This window comes from Lonchura striata, chromosome 29 (assembly GCF_050655825.1).
Source record: "Lonchura striata isolate lonStrDom1 chromosome 29, ASM5065582v1, whole genome shotgun sequence".
In the NCBI taxonomy this organism is placed as follows: Eukaryota; Metazoa; Chordata; class Aves; order Passeriformes; family Estrildidae; genus Lonchura; species Lonchura striata.
Genome location: NC_140731.1, coordinates 3699341 through 3715861, shown reverse-complemented (window position 1 = coordinate 3715861; position 16521 = coordinate 3699341). Strand labels below are relative to the sequence as shown.

At 65.8% G+C, this 16521-nt stretch overlaps 1 protein-coding gene across 1 annotated transcript; it reads left to right on the top strand.

Annotated features, from left to right (window-relative positions):
- Window positions 1–1091: 1091 nt before the first annotated feature.
- Window positions 1092–16359, top strand: NXPH4 (neurexophilin 4). The gene is made up of 2 exons (XM_085563083.1): window positions 1092–1295; window positions 13798–16359. Exons 1-2 carry the CDS (start codon window positions 1245–1247, stop codon window positions 14569–14571), a joined length of 825 nt encoding a protein of 274 aa, XP_085419209.1. The 5' UTR covers window positions 1092–1244; the 3' UTR covers window positions 14572–16359.
- The last annotated feature ends 162 nt before the right edge of the window (window positions 16360–16521 follow it).

Here is a 16521-nt window from a genome sequence, read left to right as displayed (position 1 = left end):
CCGTTTCTCCTTTTATCATTCCGTCTCCGCATGTCCACGCGGTTCTGCAGTGCCCTCCCCGCGTGCCCCCACCACCCCCGCGTGCCCCCAGGCCCCCCGAGTGCCCCCAGAACCCCCCCGAATGTCCCCAGCCCCGCCGATTCCAAGTCCCCGGCGGCAGCTCCCCGCGATAATCACAGCAATAACAGCGATAATGGGAATAGCGACCGATTGATGGGGTGGGGAGGGGGCTGGGGCGGGGGGAGAAGTGGCCAAAACCCCTCGGCAGGGGGTAAGACCCCCTGGGAGAGGGGCCCGGCACGGCGCTGGGGGATGAGCACACGCGTGTCCGTGCGCACACACGTGTCCGTGCAGGTGACGCAGGTGGCGTGTCCAGCCCGACGCGGGTGGGGGTGCAGGACAAGAGGACCCCCCCCCCCCGGGTCTGGGGGACCCCCCCAGGGACGTTCCCTAAGGTGCCCCCAGCCCTTCCTGCTGAAGTTTTGGGGGTCCAAGCAGGGGGGTCCCTTTGCCCTCCCCAGGAAGGGCAGCGCCGCCGGTGCCCCCCGGTGCCTGCGGCGGGGTCTGGGGTCTCCGGGAGATGGGGCGGGGGGTGGCAGCGCCGGGAGCGTCCTGGGGGCCGGGGGGAGAGCGGGACGAGTCCGGGAGCATCTGGGGGAGCGGGGAGATGGAGCAGGAGCGGGGGCACCCCGGGGTGCTGGAGGATCGGGGGGCAGGAGCGGGTCCGGGGGATGCAGCGTCTGCGGGATTGAGGGGCAGGACCGGCGGTCTCGGGGTGCGGGGGTCTCCAGGGAAGGGGGGCAGCACCGAGGGCACCCCGAGGTGATGGAGAAGATGGGGGGGCGCACAGCTGGGGACCCCGGGGTGCGAGGGAAGTTGGGGAGGGTAGGACAGGAGACACCGCGGGTTGATGGAGAGGGCGGGGGGCAGGATCGGCGACACCCCGAGATGCTGAAGGAGGCGGCGGGGGAGGACCGGGGGCACCCCGAGATGCGGGGGGGGGGCTCGGGCGAGTAGGATGGGAGGCACCTGGAGGTGCGGAGCTCTCGCCCCGCGCTGTGGCGGAGCCGCCGGTGCGCGCGGGGCCGGTGCGGGGTCCCGGCGCCCCCGGAGCCGCCCCCCGGTGCCCCCCCGCCGGCCGGGATTGGCGGGGCCGCCGAGGCGCCGCCCGGCCCCGCAAGTCTCCAACTTTCTTCCCGCCGCCCCTTCACCGCCGCCGCCGCCGCTGCTCCCGGAGCCCCGCGATGCTCCGCCGCCGCCTGCCCCTGCTCGGGCCCGGGCTGCTGCTGCTGCAGGTACGGGGCATCCGGGAGCCCGGCCCGGCGAGCTGCCGCCGCCGCGGGGCGTGGGGGGGGCGCGGTGACCGGGCAGGGGGGCGATTACCGGGCGGAGGTGGGGGGATGTCGTGCAGTTATTGGGGGCGTAGGAGAAATCCGGGGGAGGGGGCGTGGGGTCCTGGCGGGGGTCGTGCCGTGGGGGGCGGGGGGTTGGTCCTGGCGGGGTCGTGCAGAGTGGGGGGCGCGGTTCGGGGGTGTCGTGTTTTGGGGGGGCTGTGGCAGTCACAGCGCGGATGGTTTTGGGGGGTGCATATGGGGGGTCCTGCCCCCCCCCCCCCCAAACCGGGGCTGTCCCGGGGCTCGGGCCGAGTTGTGGTGCCGGGGGGAGCCTCGGGGGGTCCCGTTGCCGGTGAAGCCCCCCCAGTTCCCCCCCCCCCCCGGTTTCACAGCGCGGGAGGCGCCGTCTGGCAGGTGTGGGGGGGGGGGACAGCGAGACGGAGCCGCGCGTGAGCGTGGGGTGGCCACGCGTGGGTGGGTCGGACCCTCTGCCCGAGGGTTCCGCGGGGGGCTCGGGGGAGTCCTTGTCCCGCACCCCGCACCTGCAGCTCACCTGGGGAGGGGGGAGCAGGGTGACGGCCGTGTCGGGGAGAGAGGGGGGGCCCCAGGTAGGACTGGGGGGGGCCCCGCTGTTCCCTGGTTGTGCCAAGGGCGTGAGCCCCAAAACCACCTGCAGAGGCGACGCCTCATTCCTGTCCCGACTCCCTTCGGCCTCAGCCGCCGCACGGGGGGGGCTCAGCCCTGCCGGGGGGCTTCTCCCATTCCCACCTCGCCGAGTGCCCCCCAACCATGGGGAGGATGCACGGGGGTCCCGCCTGGGGGGCGGGAGGGACTTTGCCTGTTCCCCCCCTTCGCCGCTCTGTGGGAGCTGAGGAGCGGCTGCAGCCGCAGAGACCCCCCCCCCAAAATGTCCCCCAGTCCCAGATACCTTAAAGCTTCCCAAGGCCACTCAGCCCCGCGTGTCCCCCCTCCGCCACCTCCTCCTGGAGCCCCTCGGGGGGCTGCAGCTGCATCCGACACCAGCGCCGTGGTGGTCAGGAGGGGGGGATGGAGCCCCCCCAGCCCAGCCCAGCCGAGGGGAGGGGGCCGGGCTCATCACCCAGCAGATCTGATTTCCTGACACTCCATTTTTACTTTCTGTGTTTCATGAATAAAATCAAACGAGTCAATTCCCTCTCGGGAATTGGATGCACATCAGGGACCCCCCACCTTCCCCCCCCTCTGCACCACCAGACCCCCCCAAGGCAAAGGCTCCTGCAACTTGTCTCTCCCTGGCACGCTGCTCCCTGCGTGGGGAGGGGGAGACGCGTGCCCGGTGTGGGGGTGGCTCGGCGTGACCCCCCCTCCCCGTGTCCATCCATTGCAGAGCATCTGTCGGTGCTGGAGCTGCTTCAAGACAAATGGGTTTGTTTTGATGAAATCCGGAGCAGGGCGCTGCCCTGGCCCCCCCTCCCCTCCCACGCAGGCGGCGGTGCTGAGGGTGGGCACGGGGGGCTCAGAGATGGGGGGCACGGACATGGCCCGGGGCATGGGGTGGGCATGAGGGTGCAGAAGCCCCGGAGATGCCCTGAGCGCCGATCCCTCTGCGGTGGGGGTCCAGGACCCTGCCCCGCTCCCAGAGCTCCGCGAGGGGCCGGGGTCTGCCCAGCCGTGTGCCCACCGGGTGCCAGGGAAGGGTGCCAGAGCCATTCCTGCCCCTCGGCTCTTTGGGCCTGCTGGGGAGAAACTTTGCCGGTCTCTTTTGGGGGTCAGGAGGGAGCTGGATGGGCGGGGGGATCCCACTGGCCTCGCCCCGGCTGCGGTGGGCACCTCAAACTGGGGCTCCCAGTGCCACATCCCAGCAGGACGGCGGTGGGGGCACAGGGCAAAGGAGCAGAGGGGGCTGCACCCCGCAGGGCAGCAGTGACAGCCTTGAGGAGGGAGGGACCCCCGGGGTGTGGCACCCTCAAGGGGTGGGACCCCCGCGGTGTCACCCACCCGGTGCCGTGGGTTTGCTGGCAGTGCCAGCTGGGTGACGCTGGCGTGTCGGGATCAACCCCTGCTGCCGTGGACGAACTCTGCCAGCCCAGCCTGTTCCCATTGTGGGGGTGCAGCCCACCCCTCCCCAGCCCCCCACCCTTGGTGGCTGCTGCTGTGCTGGCAGCGCTGGAGCAGGCAGGGGGACGAGCCCACCTCGGATTGCGAGTGACACCCTCCCCTCCCCTCGCCGGCCTTTCCCAGGCTCCTGCGTTATTTTTATGCATCCCATTATTTTCTCTTCATCCAGCATTAAATCTTGGGGGTCCCTCCGGGTGGGGCCAGGCTGGCTCCCCGCTGCTGAGGGTCTCAAACAGCCCCAGGCACACCCAGGACCCTCGGCTGGGCACAGCCTTGGACGGAGGAAGGGCCGTTCTCTCCACATCCCCCAGCGTTCCTGCGAGGCAGATGCCACCTTGGCCCTGGGTGCCCCACGCCCTGATGATGGGGTGACCCCACCCAGTCCTGAGCGAGATTCAGCAGGGGAGGGATGAGCGATGCCGGCCCAGGGCTGGGCAGGAACAGGCTGGAACAGGCAAGAACGCCGGGATGAAGCCACGGCGGGATGGCAGAGTGCCACAGCAGGAGCAGGACGGGGACAGTGGTGTCCTTCCTCACGCTGCTCCATCCCTGCTGCCTTTGCCAGCATGTGCCCCGCCACACCCGCTGCGCCCCTGCCTCGGTTTCCCTCCTTTTTGGCACAGGCAGGTGAGGCAGCGACTGTCTGGGAAGCACCTGAGCGCTGCTGGCAGGTTTTCCTTCTTGGATTAACCCTTCACAGGAAAATGCCGCCTTGCTCTGGCAGTGGCCATGCCAGCCGGAGCCTGGTGGCCCGGGATGCCAAACTCATCCACTTTGTCCCTTCCTTCGCCTCGCTGTCACCCAGGAGCTGCCTCCTGGGCTGCTGGCTGACAGATGGCTTTGCTCTCAGCAGATGCTGCCAGCCCTTTCCACACAAGGACACCCCAATTCCCACCTCCCCATTTTTAGGGGAAATCTAGCCTGCTCGTGCCTCAGAGGCAGCGGGGGCAGAGGAGAGGATGTGGGGTTTGGCTGGTGCCGCTGCAGCCCCCTCTGGCCGGGCATCCCTGGGGGTGCTGAGCTCCAGGGCCAGGCTGCAGCGGGCCGGTGCCCAGCCGGTGCCCGGCCGGTGCCCGCGGGGCCGGGATCGGCTCCGTGCATCCCCCGGTGCCGCTCCTGCGGCTCCCTGAGCCGCCCGCCGTTGCGGCGGGTGCTGTGTGCTCAGCATGGCTGAGCTAATCTATCGCCAAACAAACACACACTGTTATTCCGAAAGAAGGTTTCCAAGCGACTCATTTCCCTTTTTTTAATAACTCTTCCCTCTGGTGCCCTTTGCACCCCAAGCTGGGAGATTCAATAAGGCTGGAGCCTGGAGCGTGGCTGGCGCAGCCTCGGCGAGGAGGGGGAGCAGTGGCTGGGGAGGGGGGGGCACCCAGGGGTGCCCCCCAGCCAGACCCACCCACCCTTGCGCTTCCCGGTGCCGAGCTGGCTCCCAGCCGGGTCCGGTTTTATTGCTTTTTTCCCTCACTCCCGTTTTTAATTGCCAGTTTTCCGGCGGGGACTGGCAGAGGTGGCCGAGCCGGGATGGGGGGCGAGACGGGCGCTCCCCCCAGCCCCCAGCCGAGCCCCCACCGCTAATCACACTCTTGCCAATTAACACTCCCGGATTAATGACTTTGCCCGCCCTTTCTGCATCCACAGCTCCTCCTCTCAAGGAGCCAAGGTCCCCGCGGCCGGTGGCCCAAGCGTGGGGTGGGGTCGCGCTGAGACCCCGCAGCTGGAGCCCCCCCAGCCCCTGGCCTGGCCGAGCTCCAGCCCCGCCGCTGTGCCTGGCTCAGCCTTCGCGCTCGGGCGCTGGAGGTAAATGGCCCAGGAAAGATGAAGCTTCCTCTCCCGCCGCTTGGATTGCTGCTGAAGGAATAATCACATCCCCGTGGCCCCCCCCCCCCCCCCCACCCCTGCAGCCCCCCCGCCTTTTTCCCTTGTTGCGAAAGGAAAGTCATTGTGGAGGAACAGAGCAGGGACGCGAATCAATCCCAAATCACCCCCCAGCGCACCCCACCGGGCACAGATCCCGTGCGACCCCCACCCCGTGACCGTCCCAGCTGCTGGGCTGATGTCACGGTGAGGGAGACCCCCTCATTGTCCCCTCATTGTCCCCTCGGGCACAGGGCAGCGAGCCTGGTCTGCAGCAGGCAGAGCAAAGCCTCACCTGGCACCTGCCAGAGGCCTGGGTGATGGGTGATGGGTGATGGGTGATGGGTGATGGGTGATGGGTGATGGGTGACCAGCAGGGCTGAATCCTGGGGGGCACCAGGAGGGTCCCAGGGGGCTGCAGGGACACTCTGCCCCTGCTCCAGGTGGGACCCAGTGCCTGGCTGCCGTGGGTCACCGTCCTCGTGACCCCAGAGGAGCTGCGGTCCCAGCGATGCCCTTGAGGGTCCCCAGTGCACCTGGGGGGTCTCTGGAGGGTCTCAATCAAAATCCACTGCCGGGGGGTGTGGGGGACAGCCGTGTCTTTGCTGCTGCCCCCCACTTCCTGGGGGGAACAGATCCCTGCCGGCACTGGGAATGTCGGGAGGAGATGTGCAGTGTGGGGGACGCAGGGATGGGGTCTCACCTTGGGGGCAGCCGGGCATTTCCCCCTTCTCTGGTGACCTTCGCACTGGCCCTGTCTCATCCAGGCAGGTGGGGAGGGTTGGGGGGGCTGGGAATGGGATTTATGATCCCGCCTGATACGATCTTATAAAATTTCCCGGGCACACTCGAAATTACATTTCCATAGCTCAGGAGCAGCGATCTCTGTGTGCGCCAATACCTGCCACTTTTATGGCTACATTTATTGCAATAATAAAGTGAAATGGTGAGGCAAGGGCTGGGGGTGCCTGGGGTGGGGAGCAGCCTGGCAGAAGGTGGGGGCGGTATTGCTGAGGGCCTGGGGTCCCCCTATTTTGGGGGGACTCGGGGGGGAAGCTGCTGCCTCTCTGCTCTCATCTGCTGAGGAGCTGGAAGAGGGGTAGATGGAACCCCACAGTCTGTTCTGCTGGGGGGAAACTGAGGCAGGGCCGAGGAGGGGGAACATCCTGGGGGGGATCCGTGGCACTGGAGATGTGGGAGTGACATGGGACCCGTCCCTGCTGGCTGCGCTTCCTTGTCACCATCCTCGTGAGCCGCCCATGTCCCCACGTCCTGCTCAGGGTGACTGGGGGCGGCCAGGAGGAGCCCCCGCCCCAGTGACCCCCACGAGGAGTGGGATCCCTCCCAAATCAAGGCGGTTCCGGGCCTGTTGGCCTCTGGTCAGCTCAGGGAGCTGCTGGGTGACAGATGCCCAGGAGCCACATGTCCCTGTCCCCCGCCGCCCCCGTGTCCCCTCTCTGCTGCCCACCCGCCCGCACCCCGTCTCCCCCTCCCGCTCCGTTTATCTCCTGTTTTCCCATTCATTCCCTTTTCTCCTCCAGCCCAATGAGTCACACAAGCCCCGAATCCTTTGCCTGCTGCCGTCTCCTCCCTTCTATTATATTTTTTCCTTTGCTCTTAACAGCACTTTCCTTTTTCACCCGTGGGGGGAGAGACTCGGATGTACATTTTCCCCGGCTCCCCCCCATCCACCTCCCAGCTCCTACCTCACTGTGAAGCCCTTAAAAGTAATAAATAAATAAAACAACGGCTGAGGAAAGAAAAGGCAGGAAACGAGTGACAGGGAAAAGGAACCAAAACGAAAGAAAGAAGGAGGAGGGAGAAAAAAAGTCCTACTCGGGCTATGAAATATTTATTAGCCAGCGCGTGCCGAGCGCGTTAATAAAGCTGCAGCATTTGCATATTTTTTTTCTGTCGGCGAGGAGCGAGGTGTCTGTTTGGGGAGTGAAGGCACAGCTGATCCAAAGCTGATCCAAACCTGGCCCCGTGCGGGCCTTGGGCACATCAGTGCCACCAGGAGCGGGACCTCAGCACGTGGCTGGAAGGACCCGAAGGTGGGGTGGGTGGCTTGGTTGGATTTGGTGGATTTGGTGGATTTGGTGGATTTGGTGGATTTGGTGGATTTGGCTTTGGTGAGCTCATCCAGGCTCTCCTCTGACTGAGGAGGTGCTGGTGTCAGATTCGCCTCTCCTGATGCTGAGGTGCTCATCCCAGAGCTGGGGTGCCCATCCCAGAGCTGGGGTGCCCTTCCCAGTGTTGGGGTGCCCATCCCAGAGCTGGGGTGCCCTTCCCAGTGTTGGGGTGCCCATCCCAGTGTTGGGGGTGCCTGGCCAATGTTAGGGATGCCCATCCAATGTTGGGGGACCCCTTCCCGGTGCAGGGCCTGCCTATTCTGGTGCTGGGGTGCCCATCCTGGTGTTGGGGGTGCCCATGCTGTTGTTGAGGGTGCCCATCATGGTGCTGGGGTGTCGTGCCCACCTGCCCACCACCCTGTCAGGGGTTGTGGCTGCAGCAGCACAGAAGGGGCAGAGGAAGGACTGAGGAAGCTTTGAGGGGGTCTCACTGGGACAGGCTGGCACTGGGGATGGGGACAGGCTGGGTGTAGGGATAGGGACAGGCTGGGTGTAGGGATGGGGACAGGCTGGCACTGGGGATGGGGACAGGCTGGGTGTAGGGATGGGGACAGGCTGGCACTGGGGATGGGGACAGGCTGGGTGTAGGGATAGGGACAGGCTGGCACTGGGGATGGGGACAGGCTGGCACTGGGGATGGGGACAGGCTGGGTGTAGGGATGGGGACAGGCTGGGTGTAGGGATGGGGACAGGCTGGCACTGGGGATGGGGACAGGCTGGGTGTAGGGATGGGGACAGGCTGGCACTGGGGATGGAGACAGGCTGGCACTGGGGATGGGGACAGGCTGGGTGTAGGGATGGGGACAGGCTGGCACTGGGGATGGGGACAGGTTGGCACTGGGGATGGGGACAGGCTGGGTGTAGGGATGGGGACAGGCTGGGTGTAGGGATGGGGACAGGCTGGCACTGGGGATGGGGACAGGTTGGCACTGGGGATGGGGACAGGCTGGGTGTAGGGATGGGGACAGGCTGGGTGTAGGGATGGGGACAGGCTGGCACTGGGGATGGGGACAGGCTGGGTGTAGGGATGGGGACAGGCTGGCACTGGGGATGGGGACAGGCTGGGTGTAGGGATGGAGACAGGCTGGCACTGGGGATTGGGGACAGGCTGGGTGTAGGGATGGGGACAGGCTGGGTGTAAGGATGGGGACAGGCTGGCACTGGGGATGGAGACAGGCTGGCACTGGGGATGGGGACAGGCTGGCACTGGGGATGGGGACAGGCTGGGTGTAGGGATGGGGACAGGCTGGCACTGGGGATGGGGACAGGTTGGCACTGGGGATGGGGACAGGCTGGGTGTAGGGATGGGGACAGGCTGGCACTGGGGATTGGGGACAGGCTGGCACTGGGGATGGGGACAGGCTGGGTGTAGGGATGGGGACAGGCTGGCACTGGGGATGGGGACAGGCTGGCACTGGGGACAGGGGCGGGCACACAGGGAGCACGGGAACGCGTCACCCAGGATGCGCAGCCACACTGAGCACCTCACTCCATGCATGTGCGTGTCACCATGTGCGTGTCATCCTGTGTGTCACCATGGGTGTCACCATGTGCGTGTCACCACACCTGTCATCATGTGTGTCACCCTGTGTCATCACACCTGTCACAATGTGCATGTCACCCTGTGTCATCACACATGTCACCACGTGCAATATCATCATGTGCGTGCCACCCTGTGTCACCACACGTGTCACCATGCGCGTGTCACCACACATGTCACCACGTGCAATATCATCATGTGCATGTCACCCTGTGCCATCACACATGTCACCATGTGCATGTCACCCTGTGTTTGTCACCACGCATGTCACCACATGCAATATCATCATGTGCATGTCACCCTGTGCCATCACACGTCACCATGTGCGTGTCACCCTGTGTTTGTCACCACGCATGTCACCACATGCAATATCATCATGTGAGTGTCACGCTGTGTCACCACACGTGCCACCGTGCTCGTGCACGCGCCGAGGTGCTCGCAGGGCCACGCAGGACGTGTGCAGCCGTTCATGCACACCCAGCTGCACGTGCAGCAGCGCATGTGTCCCGGAGCACCCGCTGGCCTTCGTTGCACTCCCCGGGCGCACGGGTGGGCACACACCTGCGGCACCCACGGGTACACAGGCTCACCCGGAGCCTCGGCAAGAGCCACGCCGCAGCTCTCGGAGCTCCCTCGCCGCATTAGCACCCGAGCGGCGCCGGGAGATAAATGGGAGCTGTCAGAGGCACCTTGTTTGCTGCTAACCTTTGGAAATGCCACGGCGCCCCGGGCTGCGCGTGCCGGGGGGAGCGGGCCCGCGGGGATTGTCGCTCACCACCTCCAATTAATCTCCTCGCGCTAACGAAGGCGTCGGGGTGACAGGGGAGAGGTTGGCTTGACCCTGTGCCCATGGGGAGAGCGGGAGAACCCCGAGCAGTGGAGCAGTGTCCGTGCTGCCAGGGACCCCGCCGAGGTGTGGGGACAGGATGGGAAAGGGGATGGGGACAGGGATGGGGACAGGGATGGGGACAGGCTGGAGGTAGGGATAGGGACAGAGTGGTGGTAATAATGGGGACAGGCTCGTGGTATTAATGGGGACAGAGTGGTGGTAATAATTACCAGTGGTGGCAATAATGGGGACAGGATAGTGGTATTAATGGGGACAGGGTGGTGGTATTAATGGGGACAGAGTGGTGGTATTAATGGGGACAGGCTCGTGGTATTAATGGGGACAGAGTGGTGGTAATAATTACCAGTGGTGGTAATAATGGGGACAGGATAGTGGTATTAATGGGGACAGGGTGGTGGTATTAATGAGGCAGGATGGTGGTATTAATGGGGACAGAGTGGTGGTAATAATGGGGACAGAGTTGTGGTATTAATGGGGACAGGCTGATGGCAGGGACAAGAACAGGCTGGTGGTAATAATGGGGACAGGCTGGTGGTGGGCATGGAGACAGACTGGCCTTGGGGACAGGGACAGGCTGGCTGTAGGAATGGAAACAGGTTGGCAGTAGAGATGGGGACACGCCTGGGACAGCGGCAGGCTGGTGGTGGAGATGAGGGGGCGCTGGGGGTGTTGTGCTGCTCTGCTCCTCCCTCAGTACTGGCGGGGCCGTTCTGAGCCCGTACCCCATCATTCCCACCCCTCTCTCGGCATGCTGGAGCTCATCCCAACCCTCACCGGGGCAGCCAGGCCCCCTGTCCCCCCCTCCTCTGCTCCCCTCCCCTCCACCAAGGTGACCGAGGGTCTCGGGGGAGCCGCTGACGGCGCTTGGCCCCAGCAGCAAATGGGATGTGAGTGGCCATCACCGCCGGGCCTGACAAACCAAATTGATGCCGGCACCGAGAGCCTTCCCGGTCCCTCTGCAGCTGCCTCCAGCCCTTCCCGGTCCCTCTGCAGCTGCCTCCAGCCCTTCCCGATCCTTCTGGAGCTGCCTCCAGCCCTTCCCGGTCCTTCTGGAGCTGCCTCCAGCCCTTCCCGGTCCCTCTGCAGCACTCCAGGAGGTTCAGGGGCACTCCAGGAGGTTCAGGGGCACATCCAGGAGGTTCAGGGGCACGTCCAGGAGGTTCTAGGGGACATCCAGGAGGTTCTAGGGGACATCCAGGAGGTTCAGGGGCACGTCCAGGGGGTTCAGGGGCACGTCCAGGAGGTTCAGGGGCACGTCCAGGGGGTTCAGGGGCACTCCAGGGGGTTCAGGGGCACTCCAGGGGGTTCAGGGACACGCGTGTGCGGCTGCACCCCGGCGGCCCAGCAGGAGCATGAATATTTACCGCGAGGAGTACGGGACCTGCCCTGAATGCCGAGAGCGCTGCCGGGGCGCGGGGGGTGACCTTGGCTCCCCTGGGCGCTGCCGTGGCCGCGGCTCATCCCGGGCCCCGCTCATCCCCGCAGGCTCCGAGCCCCCCGGCCCGCCCGGGCTCCGCGGGGGCTGCGGGCAGCGAGGGTCCCCCCGCGATCCGGGCTGCGCTGCTGCCGCCATCGATCGCCCCGGCTGCAGCCCTGCTCTGCGATTCCCTTTCATCCCCCGCTCCCCCAGCGGCTCCTGCCGAGGGACTGGAGGGGTTGGGGGGCTGCCAATCTGCCCCCCCCGCCCGCAGGGGCTGGGGTACCGCTAGTCCTGCAGGGATGGGGGATGTTTGCTCTGTCTGTGCCCGGACTGTGCCCCCAAACCCTGGCTCTGTCCCGTGCCAGCCTGGCCTGGGCATCCGCAGCTCCAAGAGCACAGCGGGCGCTGCCAGTGTCTGTCCCCCTCTGCTCCCAGTGCGTCCCCTCCCGCTGCCTGCCCGTCCCTGTCCCGTCCCTGTCCCGTCCCTGTCCCTTCCCGGTCCCTTCCCGGCCCCTCCTGCGTTGCCACCTCCAGCGATTCCCATCGCAGCCTCTTCCAATCCAACCCCATCACATCCCCCCCACCCCAGCACGGAGTCACGGAGAGGGGAGATTGGAAAGGGAAACTGAGGCAGGGGAGGAAGGGCACAGGCACCTGCGGCACTGCTGGGGACCGGCCTTGGCTCCCAGCCCCGGCTGAGATGGAAATCCAGCGCAGAGCTCGGAAACCTCCAGAAATCCTTGCCGCTGCTGGGGGCTCGGCAGGATGCGCTGCTGTGCGCGCTCCCCGTGGGCTGCAGCCCCCAGCCCCTCACCGTGGGTGCAGAAGGATTTGGGGGGCTCCTAGTTCAGGGGTCCCAGTGGGGTGTGAGGGGTCCCAAGCCTGACGGATGCAGAGACGGAGCAGAGTTGGGGTGCGGACAGCACCCCTCTCCCAAAAATGCAGCTCGCTCGGGTGGGGGGTGCCCCTCTCCCGCTCCCCTCGTTATCTCACCCCCCGGTCCTGCCCCCCCGCTCCGGCTGGCGAAGGCGCCCGGCTTTGAAGCTGCGTTGAAATATAGATAAGGGCGAAGGCAGCAGCCGAGCCGGGAAAGAGCCGGGGGGAGCGGGGGGCTGGCCGGGCTTGGGGGTGCAGGGCTGGATGCTGAGCTGCAGCTCTGCACCGCACGCCCTGGCCCCCCGTGACGGGCTGAAACACCCCAAATCCCGGGGCTCCTCGCTCTGGTGCAGCACAGCCAGAGCAGATTTAGGAGCTGAGCTCGGGGGGATCCCAGGGATGGATCAGATGGAGCCTCTGGCTCGGCAGAAGGTTTGGAGGTCCCTGCTGCACCCCCCTCGTGGTGCTGCTCCATCTCTGCAGGGAGACCCTGCTCTGAGACAGGCCCAGCCACGGAGGAGGGGCCATGGGGGGCTCGCCCCTCTCTGCTGGGGCTCACGGGACCCCTGCCATTCCCCATGGGGATCATTCCCAAGCAGGAACCGCCACCGAGCCGTTCTGTAGGGTGAGTGATGCCAGGATGAGCCCCCGGCAATGACAGGAGCCATTCCCTGGGCCTGCCCCCCACGCTCCCCCCCGGCCCCTCCAGCTGCTGCCTCTGCTCGCCACCCCCTCCCCACTCCCCCTCTCCGTTCCTGCCGGGATCCAGGTCATGCAGAGCAGAAACTGCCCGAGCAGCCAAGCACCTGCCAGCTCAGGGCGACAGTGATTGACGAGGCCGGGGCTGCCCGAGCAGCATCCCCCGTGCCAGAGCAGCTGGCAGGGCGGGAGGGCACAGCGGGCACCCCGGGAGCAGGAGGATGAGCGATGGGGGCACTGAGGGGCAGGTGGGCAGGGGGATGAGGGACAGGGGGACACGTCAGAGGTGAGGTCCCAGGCTAGGGCCGGCATCTGGCTCGGCTCGCTGGTGTCCATCGCAGCAGATGAGTGCGGAGCCTTGGGAAGGGGCTGGTGTGGTGCCAGCCCAGCTGGTGCAGGCAGGAGGGTGAGGAGGGAGGAGTAGGTAGGAGGATGAGGAGGGAGCAGGCAGAGGGATGAGGAGGGTGCACGCGAGAGGATGAGGAGGGTGAAGGTAAAAGAATGAGCAGGATGCACGCAGGAGGATGAGGAGAGAGCAGGAAGTGGGATGAAGAGGGTGCACACAGGAGGATGAGGAGGGTGAAGGCAAAGGGATGAGCAGGGCGCATGCGGGAGGATGAGGAAGGAGGAGTAGGTAGGAGGGTGAGGAGGGAGCAGGCTGAGGGATGAGGAGGGAGGAGACAGAGGGATGAGGAGGGTGCACACAGGAGGATGAGAAGGGTGCACACAGGAGGATGAGGAGGGAGCAGGCAGAGGGATGAGGAGGGTGCACACAGGAGGATGAGGAGGGTGCATGCAGAGGGATGAGGAGGGTGCATACAGGAGGATGAGGAGGGTGCACACAGGAGGATGAGGAGGGAGCAGGCAGAGGGATGAGGAGGGTGCACACAGGAGGATGAGGAGGGTGCACACAGGAGGATGAGGAGGGTGCATGCAGAGGGATGAGGAAGGGCACAGGCACAGCTCCCGCCCTCTCTGCCCTCTCTCCCCAGACGGTGTGTGCTGGCGGTCACATCGCCAAAACCTTGGGGTACCTGGAGATGGGCACCTCGGGCCTCCTCAAGGATGTCCCCTACGGCACCCTGAAACCCCCAGCCCTCGACCCCGGGCGCCTGATTCCGGCAGAGCCCGCCCGGGGCGCGGGGGCACCGGCGGGCACCGGCCGGAGCCCCTGGGACTGGCAGAAGAACCAGACGGCCGGGGAGCTGCTGAGCCCCCGCGCCCACCGCAAGCCCACCCTCAAATCGAGCCGCACCAAGAAGATTTTCGGCTGGGGCGACTTCTACTTCAACATCAAGACGCTCAAATTCAGCCTCCTGGTGACGGGGAAAATCGTCGACCACATCAACGGCACCTTCAGCGTCTACTTCCGACACAACTCCTCCAGCCTGGGCAACGTCTCCGTCAGCATCGTGCCACCCTCCAAGGCGGTGGGTTTCGAGGTGCTGGTGCCAGGCCCCCCACCCTTGCTGCAACCACCGCCCCCTCCCCAGCAGAGCACCCTGCCCGAGGGGCGCCCGGCCAAGGCGCTCAATTGCCACGTGGAGTACGAGAAGACGAACCGGGCGCGGAAGAACAAACCGTGCCTCTACGACCCGTCCAAGGTGTGCTTCACCGAGCACACGCAGAGCCACGCCGCCTGGCTCTGCGCCAAGCCCTTCAAGGTCATCTGCATCTTCATCTCCTTCCTCAGCATCGACTACAAGCTGGTGCAGAAGGTCTGTCCCGACTACAACTTCCAGCACGACAACCCCTACTTCGGCTGACGGCACCGGGGGACGCGGGGGTTTCGGCGTCACTCGGGACCCCCCGTCACCCCCACGCCAGCCCCGTCTTCATGGCTCTGGGCTGGGCTGTGGGACAGCCGGTGCTGGGGGTCCCGGACCCCACCCAATGCCGTCCCATGGTGGGATTCGGTTGGTTCTGGGAGTTGCAGGTTCCCCCCTAAAATGACGTCCCATGCCTGCGGCATTCCTGAGCCGCAGTGGGGTACAGCCAGTTCTGGGGGTCCCGGGCACCCACTGAGACCCCATCACTGAGTACCCCACACTGGGGTACAGCCAGTTCTGGGGGTCCCGGGCACCCACTGAGACCCCATCACTGAGTACCCCACACTGGGGTACAGCCAGTTCTGGGGGTCCCGGGCACCCACTGAGACCCCATCACTGAGTACCCTGTACTGGGGGTCCCGGGCACCCACGGAGACCCCATCACTGAGTACCCTGTACTGGGGGTCCCAACCACCCACGGAGACCCCATCACTGAGTACCCCGTACTGGGGGTCCCGGGCACCCACTGAGACCCCATCACTGAGTACCCTGTACTGGGGGTCCCAACCACCCACGGAGACCCCATCACTGAGTACCCTGTACTGGGGTACAGCCAGTTCTGGGGGTCCCGGGCACCCACGGAGACCCCATCACTGAGTACCCCGTACTGGGGGTCCCGGGCACCCACTGAGACCCCATCACTGAGTACTCCAACTGGGGTACAGCCAGTTCTGGGGGTCCCAGTTCCACCCCCAGTGACATCCCATCACTCCATCCCTGGGGTGGAGCCGGTGCTGGGGGTCCTGGACCCCTACACAGAGATCCATCCCCGGGGTACACCTGATCCTGGGGGTCCCCTCCTCATTTTGAGACTCATAATTGGGGTACCCTGTTCTTGGGGGTCCCCTCCCCCCCCCGAGACCCCATCACTGCAGCCCCCATTCTGGGGTACACCTGTTTCGGGGGGTCCCAGCCCCCTCCCCCACTGACACCCCCTCACTGCAGCGCTGCCTGTGTTGGGAATCCGGGACCCCCACCCATGGAGACCCCCCCCACCCACTGAAACTCCATCCTCCCCCACCCATTGGGTGTAACTGGTGCTGGGGTCCCGACCCCCCACCCGGAGACCCCCCCCACCCCCTGACACCCACCCACCCTCCGAGACCCCCCCCCACCCCGAGACCCCCCAACCCCCGAGACCTCCCCACCCCCTGAGACCCCTCCACCCCTGAGACCCCCGCCGGGCACACGTGTGTGTGCGTGTGACACACCTGTACCATGTGTGTGTGTGACACACCTGTACCCTGTGACACACCTGTACCACGCGTGTGTATGTGCGTGTGATACACCTGTACCACACATATGTGCGTGACACACCTGTGCCATGCGTGTGTGCATGTGACACACCTGTACCACACATATGTGCGTGACACACCTGTACCACACGTATGTACGTGTGACACACCTGTACCACACGTGTGCAAGGCCCCACCCGGTATCCCGGAGCCCCCCCCCACCCATGGGTGGCTCTGGTGCCGCCTCCGGGCCCCGCTGCCCCCTGGACCCCCCCACCCATGGGGACCCTCCCCCCACGCCGCGAAAAAGCGCCAGGCGGGGGGGGGGGGGGGGGGGTCGGGATGCGATTTTTGGGGGGGGGGTTTCAGGGGCGGCCCCCTCCTCTCGGGGAACGGCTTCTGCATCTTTTATTTCTTTAATTTTTTTTTTTTGTAAAGAAAATGAAAACGGAAAAAAAGCGGAAAATAAAGAAAAGCCGGGAAAACCAAAGGATCGCGGTGGTGGGGGGAGGGCGAGGGGGCGGGACCCCCGGAATGAGGGTCGGGGGGTGCAGGAGGGACCCCGCAATGAGGGTCGGGGGGTGCAGGAGGAGGGACCCCGCAATGAGGGTCGGGGGTGCAGGAGGGACCCCGCAATGAGGGTCGGGGGGTG